Source organism: Halichoeres trimaculatus, unplaced genomic scaffold, assembly GCF_033239565.1.
Source record: "Halichoeres trimaculatus isolate MK-OKI-2021-1 unplaced genomic scaffold, fHalTri1.1 fHalTri1_scaffold_18, whole genome shotgun sequence".
Lineage (NCBI taxonomy): Eukaryota > Metazoa > Chordata > Actinopteri > Labriformes > Labridae > Halichoeres > Halichoeres trimaculatus.
In genome coordinates, this window is record NW_027437196.1 from 12,880,504 (window position 1) to 12,901,137 (window position 20,634).

The 20,634-nt window shown below is 40.6% G+C and overlaps 2 protein-coding genes and 1 non-coding gene across 4 annotated transcripts in view; 2 read left to right on the forward strand and 1 right to left on the reverse strand.

Annotated features, from left to right (window-relative positions):
• The window catches only part of ctdspla (CTD (carboxy-terminal domain, RNA polymerase II, polypeptide A) small phosphatase-like a), a 38,543-nt gene extending 32,761 nt beyond the window's left edge, over positions 1-5,782 (reverse strand). Inside the window, exon 1 of one of the 2 annotated variants that reach the window (XM_074693853.1) lies at positions 5,170-5,782. In XM_074693853.1, the coding sequence (XP_074549954.1) occupies positions 5,170-5,245 (76 nt within the window). In that variant the 5' untranslated portion in view covers positions 5,246-5,782. The remainder of the gene's footprint in view (positions 1-5,169) is intronic. The other variant, XM_074693854.1, reaches the window with a different exon arrangement.
• A 6,868-nt stretch (positions 5,783-12,650) lies between these two features.
• Positions 12,651-20,146, forward strand: LOC141807666 (glycine--tRNA ligase-like). The gene is made up of 17 exons (XM_074693806.1): positions 12,651-12,919; positions 13,331-13,432; positions 13,992-14,094; positions 14,197-14,338; positions 14,626-14,714; positions 15,129-15,205; positions 15,290-15,435; positions 15,511-15,660; positions 15,748-15,910; positions 16,104-16,268; positions 16,350-16,456; positions 16,555-16,701; positions 16,785-16,870; positions 16,963-17,072; positions 17,164-17,257; positions 17,371-17,561; positions 19,640-20,146. The coding sequence occupies exons 1-17, from the start codon at positions 12,680-12,682 to the stop codon at positions 19,763-19,765; spliced, it is 2,238 nt and encodes a 745-aa protein (XP_074549907.1). The 5' UTR covers positions 12,651-12,679; the 3' UTR covers positions 19,766-20,146.
• On the forward strand, positions 14,414-14,548 carry LOC141807880 (small nucleolar RNA SNORA84). The gene has a single exon (XR_012599877.1). It is a non-coding gene; the product is annotated as a small nucleolar RNA SNORA84 (small nucleolar RNA).
• Positions 20,147-20,634: the final 488 nt, after the last annotated feature.

The window sequence follows — 20,634 nt, forward strand, 5'->3', positions numbered from 1 at the left end:
TTAGCAAATGGTGCACCCAGCATTGACTTGACTGTAGCACATGGCCATCCAATGTGAATATTAAGAGAGCTGGGAGGCTTAAGAATGGCTTAGTGCATCCTTAAAATATATCTGAGAAATCTACGCCACCTATGGCCAAGTAAGAGATCCTAATCCTCCTCTACCCAACACTCCAGTCCGGTCATGACAGTTAAACGCTGTAAACAGTAAAGTTGCAGGTTGTGCCAGAGACTCCAGGGCTGCCAGAACTCACAGTAGCTCCCCTCTCTCACTGTGCAGCACACAACCCTGCAGGTGTGGTCCACACATCGTAAACACTTTATTAATGCATGGCGGCGTGTTCCAGGAATAACCTCAAAAGCCAAGTGTGCATGAAAATCTCAGGGCCTCACTCCAGATTAATAAATAATTACAGCTTTAGTATTATTTTTTCATTTTCTTTCTGGCCATGCAAAAAAAGTTTCTAACCACCAGGCTTTTCAGAGAATCATGATATTTCAACATGGTATTAGAATAAATCCTAGCGCCTGCTGCTACTCTCTGCCTGTGCCTCTCCAGAAACTTTATGACTATGAGAAGCATTCACATGTAGTGGGACAGACAGAGTACCCTTTATTGGATTCTGTCTTGTTGTTATAATCCAATAGAAGAATAAAATCAACACTACTTGGAAAACCAAATATCTACTAGTGTAAGCCCAGGAATTTAATCTTCTCGCTTGTAAAAAATCTTTTTTTTCTTCATTACTTTTACACCTTAAGTCAACACAAATCAACAGCCTGGTGTTTTCAATACAGGTGTAAACCTGCCCCTGAAACTAGTCCCCAACAAGTTCTGATTGTACTTGTTCTAGACTAACCTGCAATGAACATCTGTTTTAGTCATTTTTACACTGAGCAACGCTGTCACGCCGCCTGAACCCAGCCATCCATCTACTCATCCCTTTTCTTTCACTGATCTGGGGTCAGGTCACAGGCAGCTGGTCAACAAAGTCAACCAAGACATCTTTCTCCCCGAGAACTTTTTCCAACTCCTCCTGTGAGATCCAAAGATGTTCCCAGGCCAGATAAGATATAACCCCTCCAGCAAGATCAGAGTCAACTTCAGCTTCTCATGCCTGCTAAGCAAATCGAAAATGGATGTATCCAGATATTTTGTTTGACACTATCATGACCAGGATTCTTTGTCAAAAAACCCCCCAGTTTTTTTCAAAATTCAAATTCTTCATTTCAGTCTTAGTTTAGAAAACTGGATTGGAAAAAGTTACCACTTATCTCCAGCAGAGGGTGAAATGTTTCTCTCTGACTGATGCAATGTGCATTTTATGGGAAAATATGGCTCCTGACCAAGCAGCAACCTCAGGTCTGGGAATATGAGACAATGCAAGGTGCTAAAATCTGCTGTTTCTGGAGTCTTTGCTTGAGGCTGGCTCCGGAAGTACCAGAAGTCACATACGCACTAAGCCAAAAAAAAGCCATTTTCAAAGCAGAAATTAACCTACTTACAGCCTAGTTCAAAAAACGTCTCCTGTCTGAGTTGCTAATTTTACTACCAGCACCCACTGTATGGGGGGGTGAATTTTTTTCGAACTCAGCCGTTCTGAGGATATTAAGATCACGAGCTCCCCCAATAAGAGGCACAGCTCAGGTCACGTGACTGACAGGCGCCCAATGGCTGTAGGCGAAGACCTTGCCACTACCAATATGGCCGCTATAGCTGATGTGCTTCATTTTCAGTTTCAGAAACAGACGTCTGCGAGACTAAGTCCATGTTTTATCCAGTCTATGCTCCTGACACAGTCTGTAGACATTATTAACATCATTTATCTTTACCACCAGGTGGTCTGGTGTTGGAAGAAAAATAAATAGCAAAAATCGTAAATATCGAAGAATTGCAATTTAAATCGAATTTGCACCCAAAAAATTACAATAGAATTGAACCGCTGGAAGAACATGTCGTCCCAGCCCTTTCCTGTGCACTGGTAAAGTGAGGCATCCAGGAGGGATCCTGGTCAATACCTTAAGGTTATGTCTCACCACCTTGAAACCCACAATGGGATTGGGATTTCCCTGTGCTATGGTGTAACCTGAGTGCTGTTATGCCCTGAAGCTTCCACTCATGCTGTGGATTGTCTTCAGCTGCACCTTCAAGCTTTCATGGATTTCACATTGTGTAGCGGCCCTGTCTCCTGTAGACAACTAAACCCATAGACAGGACAGTGGATGGAGAAGGAAACTCAGAAAAGGGGTCCAAAGTTTTAGGTCCTGATTTTTGGGAATTCTTAACAGCAAAGAAAGCAACATAACAACAGACTTGTGCTTCAGTGAACTATAAAACAAACAGTAAAATCTGTTTTCTAAAATTAACAAACTTAATATGTTCTGACAATGTTTTTCAGTGCTTACTGGAAATCATAAAGTATTTCACTGCAGTTAGTACGGGTGCATTAACCGTGTCAGTGAGAAGACAGACGCATGAATTATTCTGAAATTAATAAGCATGAATTTAAGGGACTCGACACAGCTAATTTTCTGAATGACAGTTAAAAGAGAAGCGAGAGAAGAAAAAACTAAAAAGCTTCCCTGATGGGTAAGACTTTTAAAGTAACACTTGGTGCTGTTTAAACTGCAGATTAATCTAAGTGTCTCTCATCACTCTCACTCCAGCAGTGAGGGGCTAAACCAAGATTTGAGCTAATCTGATTAAAGTAAACAGCTCAGCCATTGATACCTGATGGACTGTGAAGTTCTCAAAACAAAAGCCTCAATGATTCACCCCGTGAGACCGAGGCTGGCCGGCCTGTGACTGCCTGCACTCTTTTGGTCCTGTCGTTACATTTCATTGCATCAGACGCTGAAAACAGCCGCCAAATGAAAAGCCTAATTTGGGTTTGGAGGGAAGAAAAGGAAAGCTGTTCTTTCAGCCTGTTATGATCACTTCTGCTCTGGTTTCTGGGAAATATGTGGTTTTGAATTAGCTCAACTTTACATATTCAATCCAGAAAATATGTTAAAATAATACAACAAACAGCGCTACAGCCTCAGGAAGTATGACACTATTGACTTTGTGCTCATGCATGCGCTCTATCTGAAGGAATAAACCTCCCACATCATGATTCCAACCCTCACCCCGGTTAACATTATCCATAATGCATAAAGAGATTATCTCCACCTGACCAAGAGTCTAAAAAAAACTCATGAGTTACTACGTCTTTGCTTGGAATGAAACTGATAGGAGTCTGAAAATAGCCTGCCTGTGCTCTGAAATATTCAGCGTGTGTGTGAGTCTCTGTGAATGCGATCATTTGTGGCCTCAGTGCAGCCCGAGCAGGTCAAAGAGAGGAGCCTTGCTGGACAACAAGTGCTGTTTGTTGTCTGTCTGTTTTGACAAAGGCGGCAGTGAAGGGCAGGGACTCCATTCAGGAAGCTCCCTGTTGATTCTGTGTGTCACAGCGGCCGTATGAGGAGCCTCACTCTGTTTCTATTTGTGTGTGTGTGTGTGAGGGTGTGTGTGTGTGAGTGTGTACTCTCTGGACAGTAATGACCCCGGGTTTTATCTTGCAGATTGATTGTCAGATAGCACATGTCTGCAGGGATTTACTGTACAAGACGAGCAGGACAAGAAGTGTGGGAATCCTGTGTGACGGATTAAAAACGTGGTAAATAAATTTCCAGAATGCAGCTTTTCCAGCGCTGTGTTTTTCAATTTCTCCTAGTTTTTACAAATTAGTTTATGATGGTTTTAATTATGAAGGCGGCACAAGAAGATCAGAGTAATCACAAACATGCAGGTTTTAATAAATCATAATTGATCTTGTCAAACAGGAGTAATTTCTTGTTAATAAGATGCTGTTTTGCAATCAAAAAAAGGAAGCTCTGTAATTGTATTTATGTCTGTGAATTGGGTATCCAAGCAAACTGTTCTCGATCGTTCTGCCACAGGTCAGCAGTCACAAGAGTCCATGAATGTCAGTGTTGTTCAGCAGAGGGTGATGAGGAAGGTGACCTTTCCTCCAAAAGAGCACAGGGTGTAACAGGATGTGGCCTCCAGACACCCTGTGGCTCCGTGTGACGGGTGCTCGTGGAAGAACACAGGGGTCCTCCTCCCTCCCTGCTGGGGCCTCCCGTGAACATTGAAGTGTCCCATGTTACAGCACACAGCTCAGTGTGGGCTTATTTTCTTGTGTGGATTTCACAACATGGACTCAATCAAGTCTGAGTCCCTGGTGGAAACCTTCCTCTGCGTTAATGAAAAGTGGAACGCTCATGAGGAGGGGATTTACTGTTGATGTCATCACCACCACATGGCGAAATAACGACGAAATGACGGGGAGAAAAAAATGTGTTTTCATGTGGCCTGGGATGTAATCTGCGGAGCAGCTGTTGAACTGTTGATTTTAGGGACTTCTTGCACATCTGAAAGTGGATCCTGCCTACTTTTCACACACCTAGGTGGCTTTATGACAAACATTGAGTTATACAATTCATCAAGGACTTCATTTGAAAAATATATTTCTATTAAAATTGTGAGATGCTAAATGGAGAATGTGCAAAAAAAACATGAATCAGATGTTACTTTTTGTTGTGGAGCTCCTTAATGTGAAAAACATTCATGAAAGCAGAACTGTGTGAACATTTACGCTTAAAATGTGTTTTCCCTCCAAATTGAAGCCCATGCTCTGTATTTGATGCCCTTTCACTGCTGGTATCTGTTGTTGTGAGTCCATCATGCATTTCCTAGTGTCAGTGATGCGTTCAGGGATGTCGCCAGAGCAAGGGAGAGGAGTAACGTTAGAGTACCCGCCCCCTGTAGTAAACCCAAATCATTTCACAAAGCTATTTATTTCACAATATATAATTTAAAGCTTTAAAATGTGTCATATTTAAAAATGAGGTATGATTTAAGGAGGATAAAGCTGCTATGGAGGGAAGTGAAATGGCTCCACAAACGTGATATGATATATGTTGACAGGTTGGCTGAGGGCTCTTGGTGCAGCTTTAGCTAAACAATGGAGATTTTCTGTCGATACATTATGGGTTTGCAGAGCCCCAGCATCCTTTGGGACTGCAGATTAAATTTGGCAGCCGAGCAACGTAAATAATCTAACGCTGGGAATCAGAACAAGTCATGCTCCTCCACACTGAAATAGCAAATTTCTGTGCGCCTTACCTTTGTCCTGACTTGAAGAAATGCTCTCCTCCTCTTTCGGATTTGCAACCTGTGTTATTATGGACGTGTTGTCCATGGAAACGGGATGATCTGCACCTTCGGCTACACCGTTTTATTCCTTGGCAAACATCACCGAGCGTACTACAGTCCCGGGGCTGTGCACAGGCTAGCAGAGCGTCCGCTGCGTGCACCATTAAAATCCCATTTCATTCGAAGCATGCAGTCCCATTCCCCCGGAGCTTACAAAAAAGACGGAATATACGCGAGAAGGCGACAGTCCGAGGATGTGCAGGAGACAAACAAAGCGTCAGTCCTGCTTTGGAGTCTTGTGTGTCCACTGTGGTTGTTTCAGGCAGCATAGCACCCCGCCTGCTGCTGCTGCTGCTGCTGTTGCTGCTGCTACTGTACGCTCCGGCTCCAAGCACACACTACACAATATCAACTGCGTGATTCGGTTACACTGTTTACCCAGAGATGGCGACCGTGCTCCTGCCACAGGGCCATGCAGGCTCACTTCAACAACACGACGTAAATATTCCCTTTATCCGTCTCAATCCAGGCTGAAAACACCCTCTCAGTCCGCCCACCACTAACTCACTGTTTGTTGGTGTTTGAGGTGATTCTGAGCCTAAAGCTGGAGGGGGGAGGTTCACATGCAGTTTATAGAGTGGAATCTACACCAAGGTTACACACAGATAAATCACAGTTCCCTCTTTTTTTTATTTCACACACCGGGCAGTAGTGAAATTTCGTGTGAGTTGCAAGAAAAGATTTGCTAAACATTAGAATTTAAAGGTCAAGAGCTCAAAAACCTTATCTAATCCACATTGTTCATATACTAGCAATCACGCATCCATACAATAAGCTACTTTTTCATCTCTTTTTTTCTTAAAATGACAGAATAACAATGTTGGTTTTCCTGTAGATCACTTCTAGCAATTGTAATTTGCAACCCAAGAGAAAAGCTGGCCACCCCAAACATGCACTAAAGTGCCCTCTTTGGAGCCAAAACATATACTAAAGTGCCCTCTTGGGAGCCAAAACGTGTGCTAAAGTGCTCTCTTGGGAGCCAAAACATGTGCTAAAGTGCTCTCTTGGGAGCCAAAACATATACTAAAGTGCCCTCTTGGGAGCCGAAACATGTGCTAAAGTGCCCTTTTGGGAGCCAAAATGTGTGCTAAAGTGCCCTCTTGGGAGCCAAAACATGTGCTAAAAACAGAAACAGAAACAGACAGGTGACGTCCAGGAGACTACTTTCATCAATTATAGTCTGTGGTCAAAATGTGTGCTAATGGGTTGTGGCAGCAGACATGAGAGGACAAATACATCAAGATCTGGAAAAAGAAATTAAATTTATCACAGAGGAAGTAAGTGAATAAAATGTAAAGATGCAAGGCTGCCCTGTATCAGCGAGGATGTTTTCACTGGGAAATGACCTTGTTTGCTCAACAATACCATACCTGTTAAATAATTCTGATGAGTAAAACTAAGTCCTGTTCATTCAATTAAGCCTTCTGCCACAAAACAGCCCTAAAAATACATATTTTTAAAAACACAGAGGCAATGACGTTTACAGTACCTGTAATGGCTACGGCCTTGACTAGAGACATCTATGTAGTGTTACAAAAGTAGCCGTAAAGTAGAACCAATTATTCCAGGGAAAAAAAAAGACTTAAAATGACTGTTGTTGTCACTCAAAAAGTTTTTCATGGGCAATACCTGTCAGGTGTGACATATTGACATGCTGATTGCACAGTTGTATATTGGAATGATAAGAGTTAAAGTCCACTTCAAAATGTGCAGATTAATGGCTTGGTGGGGGTTTTTAACCGGCATGCTAGTTGTTGACATAGCCACCATAGCCATTGCTGGGGGAAGTTAATGTAGACTTCACTGCCATCTCCAGTGTTGCATCATAGACATTTGCAAAACATTTACCTTGCTGCCACTTTGGCATCTGTGTCACTTTATGAAAACATTTGTTCCAAAGCGGCATTTAATTGTAAGTTAGCCCAAGACACACCTGTATGATAATAATGCTGTCCAATCAGCATCCTGAATTGTGACACCTGTCAGGTGGAAGGGTTATCCCAACAGAATTTTTGTTTGAAGAACTCAGACACTGCATAACCACTGATAAAGCTCGCCTGTTATTGGTTTAATTACTGTAAAGGTGACTTTAGTTAAAAAAAAAAAAAAAAAAAGTAGTGCTGTGTTTTTTGTGGACTACAATTTTGTTCAAACTACATAATCCATGATTTTGTTTAGAAATGAATACAATCAAAACCAAGGAATTTTCCATCAAATAATCTTTTTATTATCATCATCATTATTATTAGTGAATTGTTCCATTTTTCCATGTCTTCTAACCCATATCTCGAGCTGATCACCACCTGTGCACCACACACCTCCAACCTCCACATGCTCTGATAAACAAACATTATTCATGCTATTTCAGCATCACTGGAGCGTAGAATAACAACAGGGAAGATAAAGTGGTTTTCTGGTCTGTTGCCAGCTGTGACGTGCCTGAGAGTTCGTCCCTCTTCACCTTCACTGTCACTTTAATGGAGCCGAGACTCACACAGCACTGAATGACCCCACCTGAGAGACAGGTGTATAATGGCATATGGACGGGAGGAAAGCAGCGGTAAGTGCAGGCTGTCATCTGTTGATTCTGCTCATAATTAGTATGTAATCTCCGAGCCAACATGATGCTCTCAGTGTGGGTCAGTGAGTCTGCTGTGATACTGTAATGTATGTGTACAAGTGACACCACAACACAGGTCTGTCAGACACTTGGTTCAATCACAATCTCTTTTCAGCACTTCACTGTCAGGCTCAGGTTACTCTGTGAGTGAAGACCGCATGGCCACTTGAAATCTGATAACACAGAGCCTGTGTGTAACCACAGCTTTAGAGGCTTTACATGGGTAAAATAAATAATTCTCCAAGGGAATGTGGGAGCTTAAGACTGCCTCTTAAAAGAAATAATAGCTGAAAAACTTGCTGGTTGCTTCATTTACTTAAGGATCATATAGGTCACACTAATCAGATTAAATGTCATTAGATTGAGAAGTCTTTCATGAAGTATTAAGTCATACATGGCTTTTTATCCCATGATTTACATTTTTGATCTTGAGATGTGACACTTTGTAGCTAATAAACATGAATATTACTCTGTGAATGATGATACTCTGAGTGCACCATAATACATTTCTAATTCACATTTACTGTTAATGTAATATATGTGACCCGCATACTCACTTTTTTCAACAAGCACCTCAAAATTATTATTCACAACTAGGGATGGGTACCTTTCACATTTGAAACGATACAGTACAAATGCCGGGTACCTGGCAATCGGCATCAGTACTCAAAGGTACCAATTTTTGGTAGTTTTTTTTGTGTGGGTTTATGTGTTATTAACATTAATTTGTTTGATAATAACATCCCAAAGTTCTCCAATAAAATATTTATTTCTCCTTTTAAAAATTTGCAATGCTGTGTTCAGTATGGAAAATCACCTACTTTTCCACTTCCTTACAGTCACAAGGATGCTTTAAGATACCAAAACATGGTACCGTATGATTTAACATGAACCAGAATTTGGTTGATACCTATAAAAGTACCTAATTTGGTATCCATCCTTACCCACAAAGAGAAAATTTGTCTGACAGCTACATTTTTTCTCCCTTTTTTACAAATAATTCTTATATCTTGTATTTTTGAGTACTATTTCAAAACCATTACAATGTGTTTTCTTAAAATTCAAACTAATATTTGAAATTAATATGAATTAATATACAAACAGCAACTTTATCTGTAGTTAATTAAAAGAAATAAAAAGAATTTTGGAAAATCAAAATAATTGTTTGATAATAGTTAAGGAAGTTACTTATCAAGAGGGGTAAAATGGAATGTGTGCTAACTAGCTTAGCAGCACATTCTACTAAAAACATTTAGCCTGTGAGCTAAAAAGAGTGTTCGCTTCAAAAAAAAAAAAAAACAAAAAACAAAACAAAGCACCTTATAATGCGCTTGTGATTTCCCAGACACTTATACCAGCTCTTAAAATATAATAATGATGAGTCATTTTAGCGTAGCCCTTAGCTATGACGCCTTGGTAAGCTTACCTTTCCTTTTCACTGCTCCCTGGAGGTATAAGATCATTGAGGCAGGAACAAGCATTTGCTTTACACATGCAATGTAAATTTTGCACAACCTAAATGTTATGTATGATAAACTGATTTGTTAATCACCAGGGACTTGATTTATACTCCTGGTAGTCACAAATGAAAAAAGTATTCAACATCTTCATCAAGAGCTGTGTTGTTACTTTCTGCAAACATTTCTTACTGTGGTAAGCTTGAAGTGGTTAATGGTTGGAGTGTGAATGTCTGAGGAGAACATGAGTATTCTGTGGGTGACAGTAATTTCTTTGAAAATCAGAGCTGCAGGGCCCCTCGTCACAGTTAAGGGATGTGGAGTATGAAAAGCTTGAGAAGAATTTACTTATGCTGACCCAACATGATCCTTAACATGAACACTTTGGGTTTCACTTCTTGATCACTGACATCAAACAATGCTGACCTCTGGTGCTCGAATCAAACGCCATGGCCCAGAAGCTAGCAATGCTTGAGATGAATGATTAAAACAAATGTGGTTTTGATATTGTCTTTGATAAGACACAGATCATCTTTTTCACTGCCTTCACACACATCTGGGGCTGTCAGACTGCAGGTCCCCTGAATGTTTTATGAACGTGGGTGTATTTCACCAAGAAACTGGAATGGCAGTAATTCCCCCCACCCACCCCCTCTCTCTACCTCCTTCGTTATGTTTCCTCAAGAGGTTCAGCCCTTGAGGTAAACAATGACATGGTGAGGGTTGTACAAGGACATGGTGCACTGTAGAAATGCAGAAATGAAAGATGTTAAGCAATAAATGTGTCCTTTGTGAATTCAAAATGCTCTTCCTGAGAGCATGATGTGTGTTTTCCAACTGAACACATGTCCTTCTCATTCCAGAATTAGGAAATGCAACAAGATTGGTTCCTTAAATCTTGGTTTTAAAAGACCCCTGCTACTTACTAAATGAAACAAATAAATATCAATGAGAAGGGATACAATTTTTCCTTTTTGGTACAAATAAAACTCAGCTTACAGAATCCATAGTCTAGTTTGTGTCCCTCTCTCAGGTGAAACATCAGACTAACGTAAGGTTTTGGACTTTGGACTTTCTAACATTTCATGAATGTATTTTAATTTTAAATATGACACCCCACACAACGGGCATATGCCCCAGACTACACTTTGTATTGACAAATCACAACAGCATGAAAAATATTAACTTGCCTGTGGCGCCACCTTGTGGACCAGAGCTTAACTGGCTGTAGTTATTTTTATGTAGACACATTCAAAACTTGTGTAACAGGAGTTTTAATCAACAGCCAATCTTAACCTGAAATCATGATCAGAAGCAAACATATTTATATACGTAATATCAATTCTAATTAGCTAATGCTAATACATAATGGTGTATGAAGTGTTTTCCTTACAGGCACTTTGTCTTTGATATCAAAGTGAATAATGGCTTATTTTCATTTGGTTGCTTCAGTGTAGGAGTCCTGATAAAGTGCATTTTGGCTCACGATCCCACTGTAATGGTGCACTTTAAAAGAAGAGTCATGAAAAATAAAAACTGCACTTCTCCTGTAGTAACAATTCTGCTGGGAGAGTAAGCAGATAACAGTAGTCAAATTTATCACAAAAAGCGTGAAAGTGATCAAGTCATCAATCCCTCATGGCCCCCTAATCTGACCTCAAGGACCTAGTATTTTAAGGAAGGAACAAAATCAGACATGTTAGTTTTTAAAGGAGTAACAACAGAGCGAGAAGTCAGGGGAATCCTTCTGTCAGTGAGGGTTGTTAAAATGATTAAACCCTTGAAGGCCACAGCCTCGTTCCTTTCCAGAATCAGGACAGGTTTTAATAAGACCAGGGTGATGAGATTTAGGCCCTGGGGATGAATGAGTGTCTGGGTTTTATCTGGTAGAAGGGATGATCAATCAAAAAAAGAAGTCATTCTAGTGAAAGAGAAGGGCAGGGAAGGCATCACGCAAAGGTTTGTGTGGGGCCTGTATCATTGTGGTTTCTTGCAGTATTTCCTAACATCACAAGACTCTTGATAGACTTTTAGAAAGAATTCTCCTCATCCTTCATCCTGGCTTGAAGAATCTGTTTGAGTATACTCAAGAAGATGATGCTTGAGTATATTTGAGTATTAGTATGAGCTGACTAGGACTGAACAATTAATCGAATTTAAACCGACAACGCAATATAATAGAATGCAATTTTCAAATCACAAAGGCTGCAATTTAAAAAAACAAAAAAAATTAAATGCATTTACTTTAGTTTGTGTTTTGTTACTGATGAGAGATCAGTATGAATTCTATACAATTAATATTTAAATGTATGTTCACACAGTGTTTCTTTTTCATTTTATAAAAAAAGTGCATTCCACATGTTGACATATTTCAGTGGTTGAGCCAGAGATTTGGTCTTATTTACATTTCTGCACTGTATCTTTTGTGAGATCCATAGATGAGAGGATTCATACTTATTTTTTATTTTATTGTTCATAATAGGCCTGTTGTCCTGCAGTGCTTTGTTCCTTTCACTGATTGTATTTAAGGTAATTAATGATAATTTTATTACAGGTCTATAAGGACTAAAGTTAAATCAATCAGTCAATATTCTACTGCGATTGTAATAGTTAAATAAAGGTATATGTTATTGGTAAACATGACATGTAGGCCTGGCAAACGGGGAAAAAAAATGTTTGTATGTTACACTATCCTTTGTTGTGTTGGCCATACTACATACGGTTTATTGTTTGTGTTAAGTGAATAATGTAGAAGATAAACATACCCCCCCCCCCAAAAAAAAAAAAAGTAAACAAATAAATAAATAAATAAAATAAAATAAATAAATAAATAAATAAATAAAAAAATTGCATGCTAAATCGCAATCGCAATATTGGTTAAAAAAAAAAATCGCAATTAGATTACTTTCCAAAATCGTTCAGCCCTAGAGCTGACCCATGAGAATGAATTGTGAATTTATCAATTCTAATTACCAAAGGTTACCCCCCTCCCCTTACTTTAAATATTGTTGGTTAACAATCTGAAATGAACATAGCCACGTATCCAAGAGTCAGGGTGTGTGCGCGCGTGATTTTAAGACAAATGAATGACATTTATTTATTTAACAATAAATAAAGAAAATAATAATAATAATAATAATAATAATAATAATAATAATAATAATAATAATAATAATAATAATAATAATAATAATTCTATCAACTTTTTTTTTTTTTACTGGGTTTGACGAATCTGCCGATTTGGTAACTCATGCCGGTTGTAGCGAAAGTGCTATCCGGGGCGTCAGCCTTATTTACTTATTTCCAGAGATTTCATCATTCTCCTCTCTGGTTTCGGCGGTCCATGCTTCGCAGCGTAGCATCAGCACTGCTGAGGACCAGCACTGAGCTCGCCGCCCTCTGTCCGGTGTCCACGGTCCGGTTTGTTAGGCAGTCACTTCGTTTTCCGCCCCGAAACAGGCCGTTTTCAACGTCGGTCTGCCTGTTGAAGAAGAAAAAGAAGAGCCTGTGGCTGGAAGGACAAACCATGGACGGCAATGTGGAAGAGATCCTCGCCCCTTTGAGGCTTGCCGTTAAAGAACAGGTCATATTTCTTATCGCTAAATATCACATGATAAAGACTGGGTGTGTTTGGTTATGATTAGATATCATTTTATTGCTCCTGAGTCAGTCACAGTCGGTGTGTTAGCTTCTAAGGCTAACCGGCTACCCTGACCGGCTTCTCCCATAGCTGTCAATGAATGAGGGCAGCCATTGTAGCTAGCTGTTAGCATATGTTAGTCATGTCTGCGCCCTTTGCCACGTTTCAGTCTGCTGCTGCTGCTGCAGAGATTTGCTAGCAGGGTGGGGTTAGTAGGAGAGGCCAAGTGAAGGCTTGTGCCAATAAAACACAAATATGACCTGATTTTATAAACATGTTTTGACTCAAGCCAAAGTGCTGGCTCATGAGACTTCCAGGGTGTCAGATTTGTTAACGAGGCTCTATGTGGTTTAGGGGGAGCTGGTGCGTCAGATGAAACAGGATGGTGCTCCTGATGTGGATATCACGAAAGCTGTGGCTGAACTAAAGGCGAGGAAGAGAACTCTGGAGGCTAAGGTGGGTGTAACGTTCAATCCTGTTATTTAAATCTAAATCTGGTTAACAAACCATGGCCTTGCTCTTTGAGTGGCAGTTTGAGGAAAGGTTTTAAATTCAAGATAATTGTGAATTAGAAGCTTCATACTGAATTACTTAATGGATCTTAGAGATGAAGGGTAAAATGTTTGTTGTCACTATGTGCATTTATAGGGACAACTGAAAGACTGCAAAGTAGCACTTTAACTAAAGCAAAAGTGTCTTAATATAAAAAGTAACTTTATTAAATCTGTAGAATGGAACTTTATAGAAAAGTGCAACACCATACAGCTATTTGTTCATCACCAAGTTTGCAATCAAATCTGGCTGAGCACTGGAGTTGGATCTGCAGACTGACAGATAATGTTTACAGGTGTAATTTGATGTTAGGTAGTCCCGTTAAAGAGCTTGCACATTTGAGAAATGGACTGTGGGACATTTCATATGCACCAAGAACATGCCTCTGAGTGCTTTGTGTTCCACAGAACATCTAACAGTTGATTTTGAGTGACAGAGGTCTGTATTGTGATTATTTTTTCAGGAGCTAGCACTACAACCCAAAGATGACATCGTTGACAGAACCAAGATGGAAGACACTCTCAAAAGGCGATTCTTCTACGATCAGGCCTTTGCCATCTATGGAGGTGAATCTCTCACCCCTTTTTTTTAGAAGAGCTCAGGTTTGCTAAATGCGCAGCATGCACCGTGTTTAAGCACTTTGTTACCATACAGTAATGCTCCACCAGGTGTGAGCGGCCTGTTCGACTTCGGCCCTGTGGGCTGCGCCCTGAAGAACAACATCCTGCAGGCATGGAGGCAGCACTTCATCCAGGAGGAGCAGATTCTTGAGATCGACTGCACCATGCTGACCCCTGAGCCTGTCCTCAAGTAGGTGCTCTTCTTCTTTCAGGGTCTTCAGCCTTTGTTTGTTTTTGTCATTCTTGGTGATTTTTGAAAGATGGTGCCTGGTGGTTCCTGGAGTCAGCTCTAAAGTGCTGAACTGTGGGTTTTTGTAAACAGGCGCATATTAATTCTGCGATTCTATGCATGGGAGCTGTCATCATAGCAGCCTTCCATAGCCCGGTTGCAGATACAGTGTTTAGATTAGATTCAAATTGGACTTAATTCTTTTTTTGGCATTACCTTCATAAGTATTTATTTGAATGTTTCTGTAGGACATCAGGGCATGTGGACAAGTTTGCCGACTACATGGTGAAAGATGTCAAAAATGGCGAGTGCTTCAGAGCGGACCATCTCCTCAAAGGTAAGACTTTCATTCAGAGAGATCTAGCATCGCCTGTGTGGATCTCTGAGTTTTGTCCTCTGCTTTATTAATGAGATCCAGCAGAGAGGAGTACTGGACGTGGTCCAGATTTGTGTCGTCACAAGCTGCTGCTGGTTTGCCAGGCTTTTAGTCTCGCTGCTGTGCCTGAGGGAGGTGGAAGTGATGGGAGCAGCTGAACTCGTACAGGGCTCTCTAAGAAAAACACACAGCAAGGCTTACAGCTGGGACAAAAAAGCTGAGGGTGTGATATGAGAAATAATCAGATATGTCACTTCTTGGAAATGACACAGAACTTCTCTTGCACCATGTTTGCCATCCTGCTGACTGGTTTTCAGACATTATTGAAACTGTCTCTATATGACAGCAGTATTTTTGTGGCTTTCTGTCCTGCAGCTCATCTCCAGAAGCAGATGTCGGATAAGAAATGTGCTGCAGAGAAGAAAGGAGAGATGGAGGAAGTCATTACTCAGGTTGGTGTCAACAAAATGATGCTGCACTCGTCTGTAAAATGAAAATGATTGAAAATGATCAACGGTGTGTTTTTTCTTCCTCAGATGGACAACTACACCCAGCAGGAGTTGACTGATCTGTTTGTGAAGTACAACGTCAAATCTCCCACCACAGGAAATGACCTCACAGCTCCCATCTCCTTCAACCTCATGTTCCAAACGTCCATTGGACCAGGCGGGAACATGCCAGGGTAAGCTGTCGTCACCCTGTGCAGATCTTTTTTTTTTTTCCCTCTTATTAAACTTTTGGCTTGTTGACTCTGCAGCTATCTGAGGCCTGAAACAGCTCAGGGAATCTTCCTCAACTTCAAACGTTTGCTCGAGTTCAATCAGGGAAAACTTCCCTTCGCTGCTGCTCAAATAGGAAACTCCTTCAGGAACGAGATCTCTCCTCGCTCTGGGCTCATCAGAGTCAGGTAACACACCCACGCTGACACTTGGTGTTATAAGTGTTTGAGACATTTCTGCTCAGAGCTAACTCTAAACTTTGTGTCTCCCTGCAGAGAGTTCACTATGGCTGAGATCGAGCACTTTGTGGACCCAAACGAAAAGGTTCACCCTAAATTCTCCAATGTAGCCGACCTGGATATCATTTTGTACTCCTCTAAGGCTCAGACCAGCGGTCAGTCTGCCCAGATCATGAGGCTGGGAGATGCTGTGGAGCAGGTTGGTGGAGCATCCAACTATTCTGACGTCTCAGCCGCATCTTTCGATGTTCTCTTGCACCTTTAAGCAATTTGACACAGATTATAGTCCATGAAATCAGATCTTCTTTTTTTTATCTTGACATTGTAAATACTAAATTGTGTTTGCTTCAGCTTGTGACAGTTTTCTTATTCTTGTTTTCTGTCTCCTTCAGGGAGTGATCAATAACTCCGTCCTGGGATACTTCATCGGGAGGATCTACCTCTACCTAACAAAAGTTGGTGTTGCCAAAGACAAGCTGCGTTTCCGACAGCACATGGACAACGAGATGGCCCACTATGCCTGTGACTGCTGGGATGCTGAAACCAAAACCTCCTATGTATGATCCCCTTCAAAGCTTGCGTTTTGTATCGACGAGTCCACGTTCTTTGTAATCATACTTCATGTTTGTGTCTCTCAGGGCTGGATCGAGATCGTGGGCTGCGCTGACCGATCTTGCTTTGATCTGAAATGTCACGCACGAGCGACAAAGGTCCCTCTGGTGGCTGAGAAGCCTCTCAAAGAACCCATATCCTTCAACCACCAGTTTGCTTCAAACTAAGAACATTCTAGAGATAGTCTTCATGTTTTTTTGATTCTTATATTTACCCCTTAACTCCTCCACACAAAGTTGTAAATGTTGTCCAGTTCGAGCCCAATAAAGGTGCCATCGGCAAGGCGTACAAGAAGGATGCAAAGATAGTGATGGAGTATCTGTCTGTGTGTGATGAATGTTTCATCACGGAGCAGGAGCAGCTGCTCAATGAGACTGGGTTGGTGTAAAGTTATTTATCTCAGATTTATGGTTGATATTTCATTTTGCATCTCAGTCACTGTTTCGTTTTCTGCTCTGTAGAGAGTTCACCATCGAGACAGAAGGCAAAACGTTCAAACTCACAAAGGACATGGTCGGAGTGAAGCGGTTCCAGAAAACTCTTCATGGTGAGATTTACGTCGTGAAAAAAGATTTTTATCCTTAGTGTTTTTTTGTAGTGTAGATGTATGTAACATGACACTTCTGCTTTCAACAACAGTGGAGGAAGTTGTTCCTAATGTAATCGAGCCGTCGTTTGGCATCGGTAGGATCATGTACACCATCTTTGAGCACACGTTCCAGGTCAGAGAAGGTGACGAACAAAGAACGGTAAGCCCGATCAGTTATGGGAGCACTTTTTGTTTGGGTGATCGTCTGCCCAAAATGCAGTTTGGTTCTGATTTTCTTTTCTCCTCTGCAGTTTTTCAGCTTCCCTGCGACTGTAGCTCCATACAAATGCTCCATCCTGCCTTTGAGTCAGAACCAGGAATTCATACCTTTTGTGAAGGAGTTATGTAAGTAATCTTGTATTTGTTGTGTTTAGTGTCTGCGAGGAGGGGAAACAATGTGCGCCGCTGCTCTGTTTGTTTTTCTCTAACCCTCTTTCTCTCTCTTTTTTTTTTGTTAGCCGAGGCCATGACCAGGAACTGTGTGTCTCACAAAGTTGATGACTCTTCAGGATCCATTGGGCGACGCTATGCAAGGACGGATGAGATTGGAGTGGCGTTTGGAATCACCATTGACTTCGACACAGTGAACAAGACGCCTCACACGGCAACGCTGAGAGACCGCGACTCCATGAGGCAGATCAGGGCTGAGGTATGCCACAAACTTTCATTTATTTATTATTAATTTATTGCTCCCCTGATTAAAACTGATCTTGTTTAACACTCTTAGGTGTGCCCAGACTCATAAAGTTGACAATATAATAACAAAATATTGTATGGTACATTGGCTGTGCAAATATGTTCCGTAATAAAGCTTAGAGTGGCTGCTCTTTACATCAAACACATTACAGGATAATAGCATTAGCAACTCTTTGATTTAAATGTCAGCAGTGTAGAAATATATCAAACAAGAACATAAAAACAGACCAACAGCACAGTCCATGACAACATGCGAGGTGATGTGTACATGATTTAATTAGTTTTACAACACGTTCGTCTCATGTTTCTGCTGAGCCTCATAGCCCTCAGGATTGATTTCTTTACTTTCCAGTTGAAAGATAATTCAGTTCAGGGGAAGTTGTAATCCTGTTTGTGGCAGAATCAACATTTCACTGATGATAGGAGACAAAAAAAGAAGACAGTTGCATTAGTGTCCAATATTTATGTTTGTAGTCTCTCACCGACTTGTGAGAGTTGCGTTCAGGGCAGCCTTGGATCTTTGATTGATGTATCATACAGGAGAGCATGTAAAACAGATATTCCATAACTAGCTAGCATAAGTTAAATGAAATTAATACTCTTGAGACAATTTAAATATTATTTCGTTCTATTTACTAATTGTGAAAGAAAAAGTGTGCAACTTCACTTTCTTATTAGTAAGATTGGATTGGTACCAGGGGCAAAAAATTGCTGATCAGGACGTCTCTAACTAAAACCCTTAACTTACTGTTATATAGGATCCTAACTTACACCATTCACCCTAAACTATACCCTCCACAAGTTCTGACTGCCTAACTTTCTAAGGCTAAACTAACTCCGTTCAACTAACTACAGTACAGTAGTTTAGTTGCTGTCCATACATAGCGCTACTGACAGCCCAATGTTTTGAGACGTGTCAGTAATATGTGATGTTAGTACTAACGTGAGTGCTGGCAGGTCATAACCAAGATTCATTCAGCAATCTTCATCATTCACAGATAAACCCCCTTAGCCTGGATTTAACAGTATTATAGGAATACAATGGTGTCATTGTGAGTCAACCAAATTCTTCCCAAACAGAGCTATTCAAGTCATCTGGTGAAAATGATAAATTTTTTTTAATATCGCAATATATATCGCAATATATCGCAACCCCCCCAAAAAATCGCAATGTCAGTTTTTTCCAATATCGTGCAGCCCAATTTAGTAGTAACCTATGTTGGTGGTGATAATTTCATGTTAAAGTGTGAATTACAATCAGGCATATATCTAGAGGGGAGACTCTTTCAAAATCACTATTAAACTCCTCACAGCCCCTTGAATTATGCATGTCTTATACCCTTAACTAACCCCTTTTAACTTGCCCTAAATTCAACCCTCAGCAAACCCCTAATTACACCCTTTACTTGCTCTTGGTGTTCCCAGTGTATCTTTAAAAAGTGCCGACAAAAATATCTTCCATATTTATGCCCTTAAATTTAGGAGCTTAGAGCTGCTGAGCTTTAAATGACAGACTTTCTCTCTGATTTAAATTAATGTGAACCCAAGACAAACTATAAGGGAGCAGTGTAGGTAGAAATTGTGTTGTCGCACAGTCTGTTTGCAAAGTGCAGATAATGTCAGTCTTTCATATGTCAGTCCTTCTTGGAAGTTGTGACATTGTGGTCCTTGCAACAAATTCAACCAATCCCTGTGAATTGCAAATTTGTCCAATCAGCACGACATATTTGCAAATTTGACCAATCAAACTGTTTTATTCTTACTGGATCAGTTTTTTTTTCCCAAATGAATTAAATATTTATAAAAAAATTGCAACTGCTCGTGTAATTTTCCCTCGCCGCAATTTCTTTGAAAAAAATCTTAAAATATCACAACATACATTGCAATTTTTCCAAAATCTGCCACGAAATCAGGCATTTTAGCCAACAACAATCACAAAAAAAGGACACAACATCCTGAAAGGACTGACATGAAACTGTTTAAGTACTCATTTTACACAATGAAGTCAACATTTTTCCTCTTTCTCTACAGATCAGCGAGCTGCCTGTGATCATTCGGGATCTGGCCAACGGTTCGTTGTGCTGGAGTGAGGTGGAGTGCAAGTACCCCATCTTTGAAGGACAGGAGACCAGCAAGAAGGACACGGTGGAAGAGTAGAACTGGCTTCATGAAAACCCACAGACTTATTACGTATGCGTCACCAGGAAGAGAATTGAAACTGTATTGTGATAAGCTACAGTGGTGCACTCAGCCCTTTATGTGTTCTGCACCGCCGCCGTCACTAAAACGTCATGTGTTCATCATATCTAACAGCTGTGGAAAGCTTGCACAGGACCGACGCTTCTTTGAAGAGCAACTTTTCATCCATCACGACCATGTGGAAATGTTTTAAAAGGGAGAAATGTAATCAGGTTGTTGTCTACAGTGAACAAGGCCTTCGCCACTCCTGTTTTCAGTCAGATTGGATTAAGATGTTAAACAGTTTCAATAAAAACAACCAGCACTTACTGGACACAGACACTGGATTGTTTCTGTTGAGTCTGAAAAGATAGCACACGACCTACAAATGCTTGAGTCAGATGATTTTCCTCACAGAAAACTGAAGCTCCAATAAAAGGTGAAAAATAGGTCACTTACATTTTCACTTTCAGCTTTACTCAAGTCATAAAGTTGCTGTTGTAGCGCTTCATGAAATCTTAAAATGGTCTCCACCCTTAACTCCTCATATCTCCACAGGTTTCTATACATAGGAAACCTGTGGCGATATGAGCCAGTACAAACTTTGACCATTAGATGGCGCCAGATGGTCCATTAAACTGGGGGGATTTCCTGTAAATCTCAAACTTCAAAGAAAATCACTTGACCTCCACACCCACTGCATCAGTTAAAACCTATAGGTTACACTGGCAGCATTTGCTCAAAGTGAAACAAACTTTATAGTACAAAAGTTATAACATTAAACATGGATTGAACATAAAAAAACACAACGCACAAAGCGAGCTTTGTTTCTATAGAAAAGGTCACAG

Bases quoted from the DNA above. Each gene is read 5' to 3' on its own strand.
- LOC141807666 (XM_074693806.1), top strand. From the start codon at position 12,680: ATGCTTCGCAGCGTAGCATCAGCACTGCTGAGGACCAGCACTGAGCTC. The intron at 16,269-16,349 runs GTATGATCCCCT...TGTGTCTCTCAG, and splicing joins CTGAAACCAAAACCTCCTAT to GGCTGGATCGAGATCGTGGG. The intron at 17,073-17,163 runs GTAAGCCCGATC...TCTCCTCTGCAG, and splicing joins AAGGTGACGAACAAAGAACG to TTTTTCAGCTTCCCTGCGAC.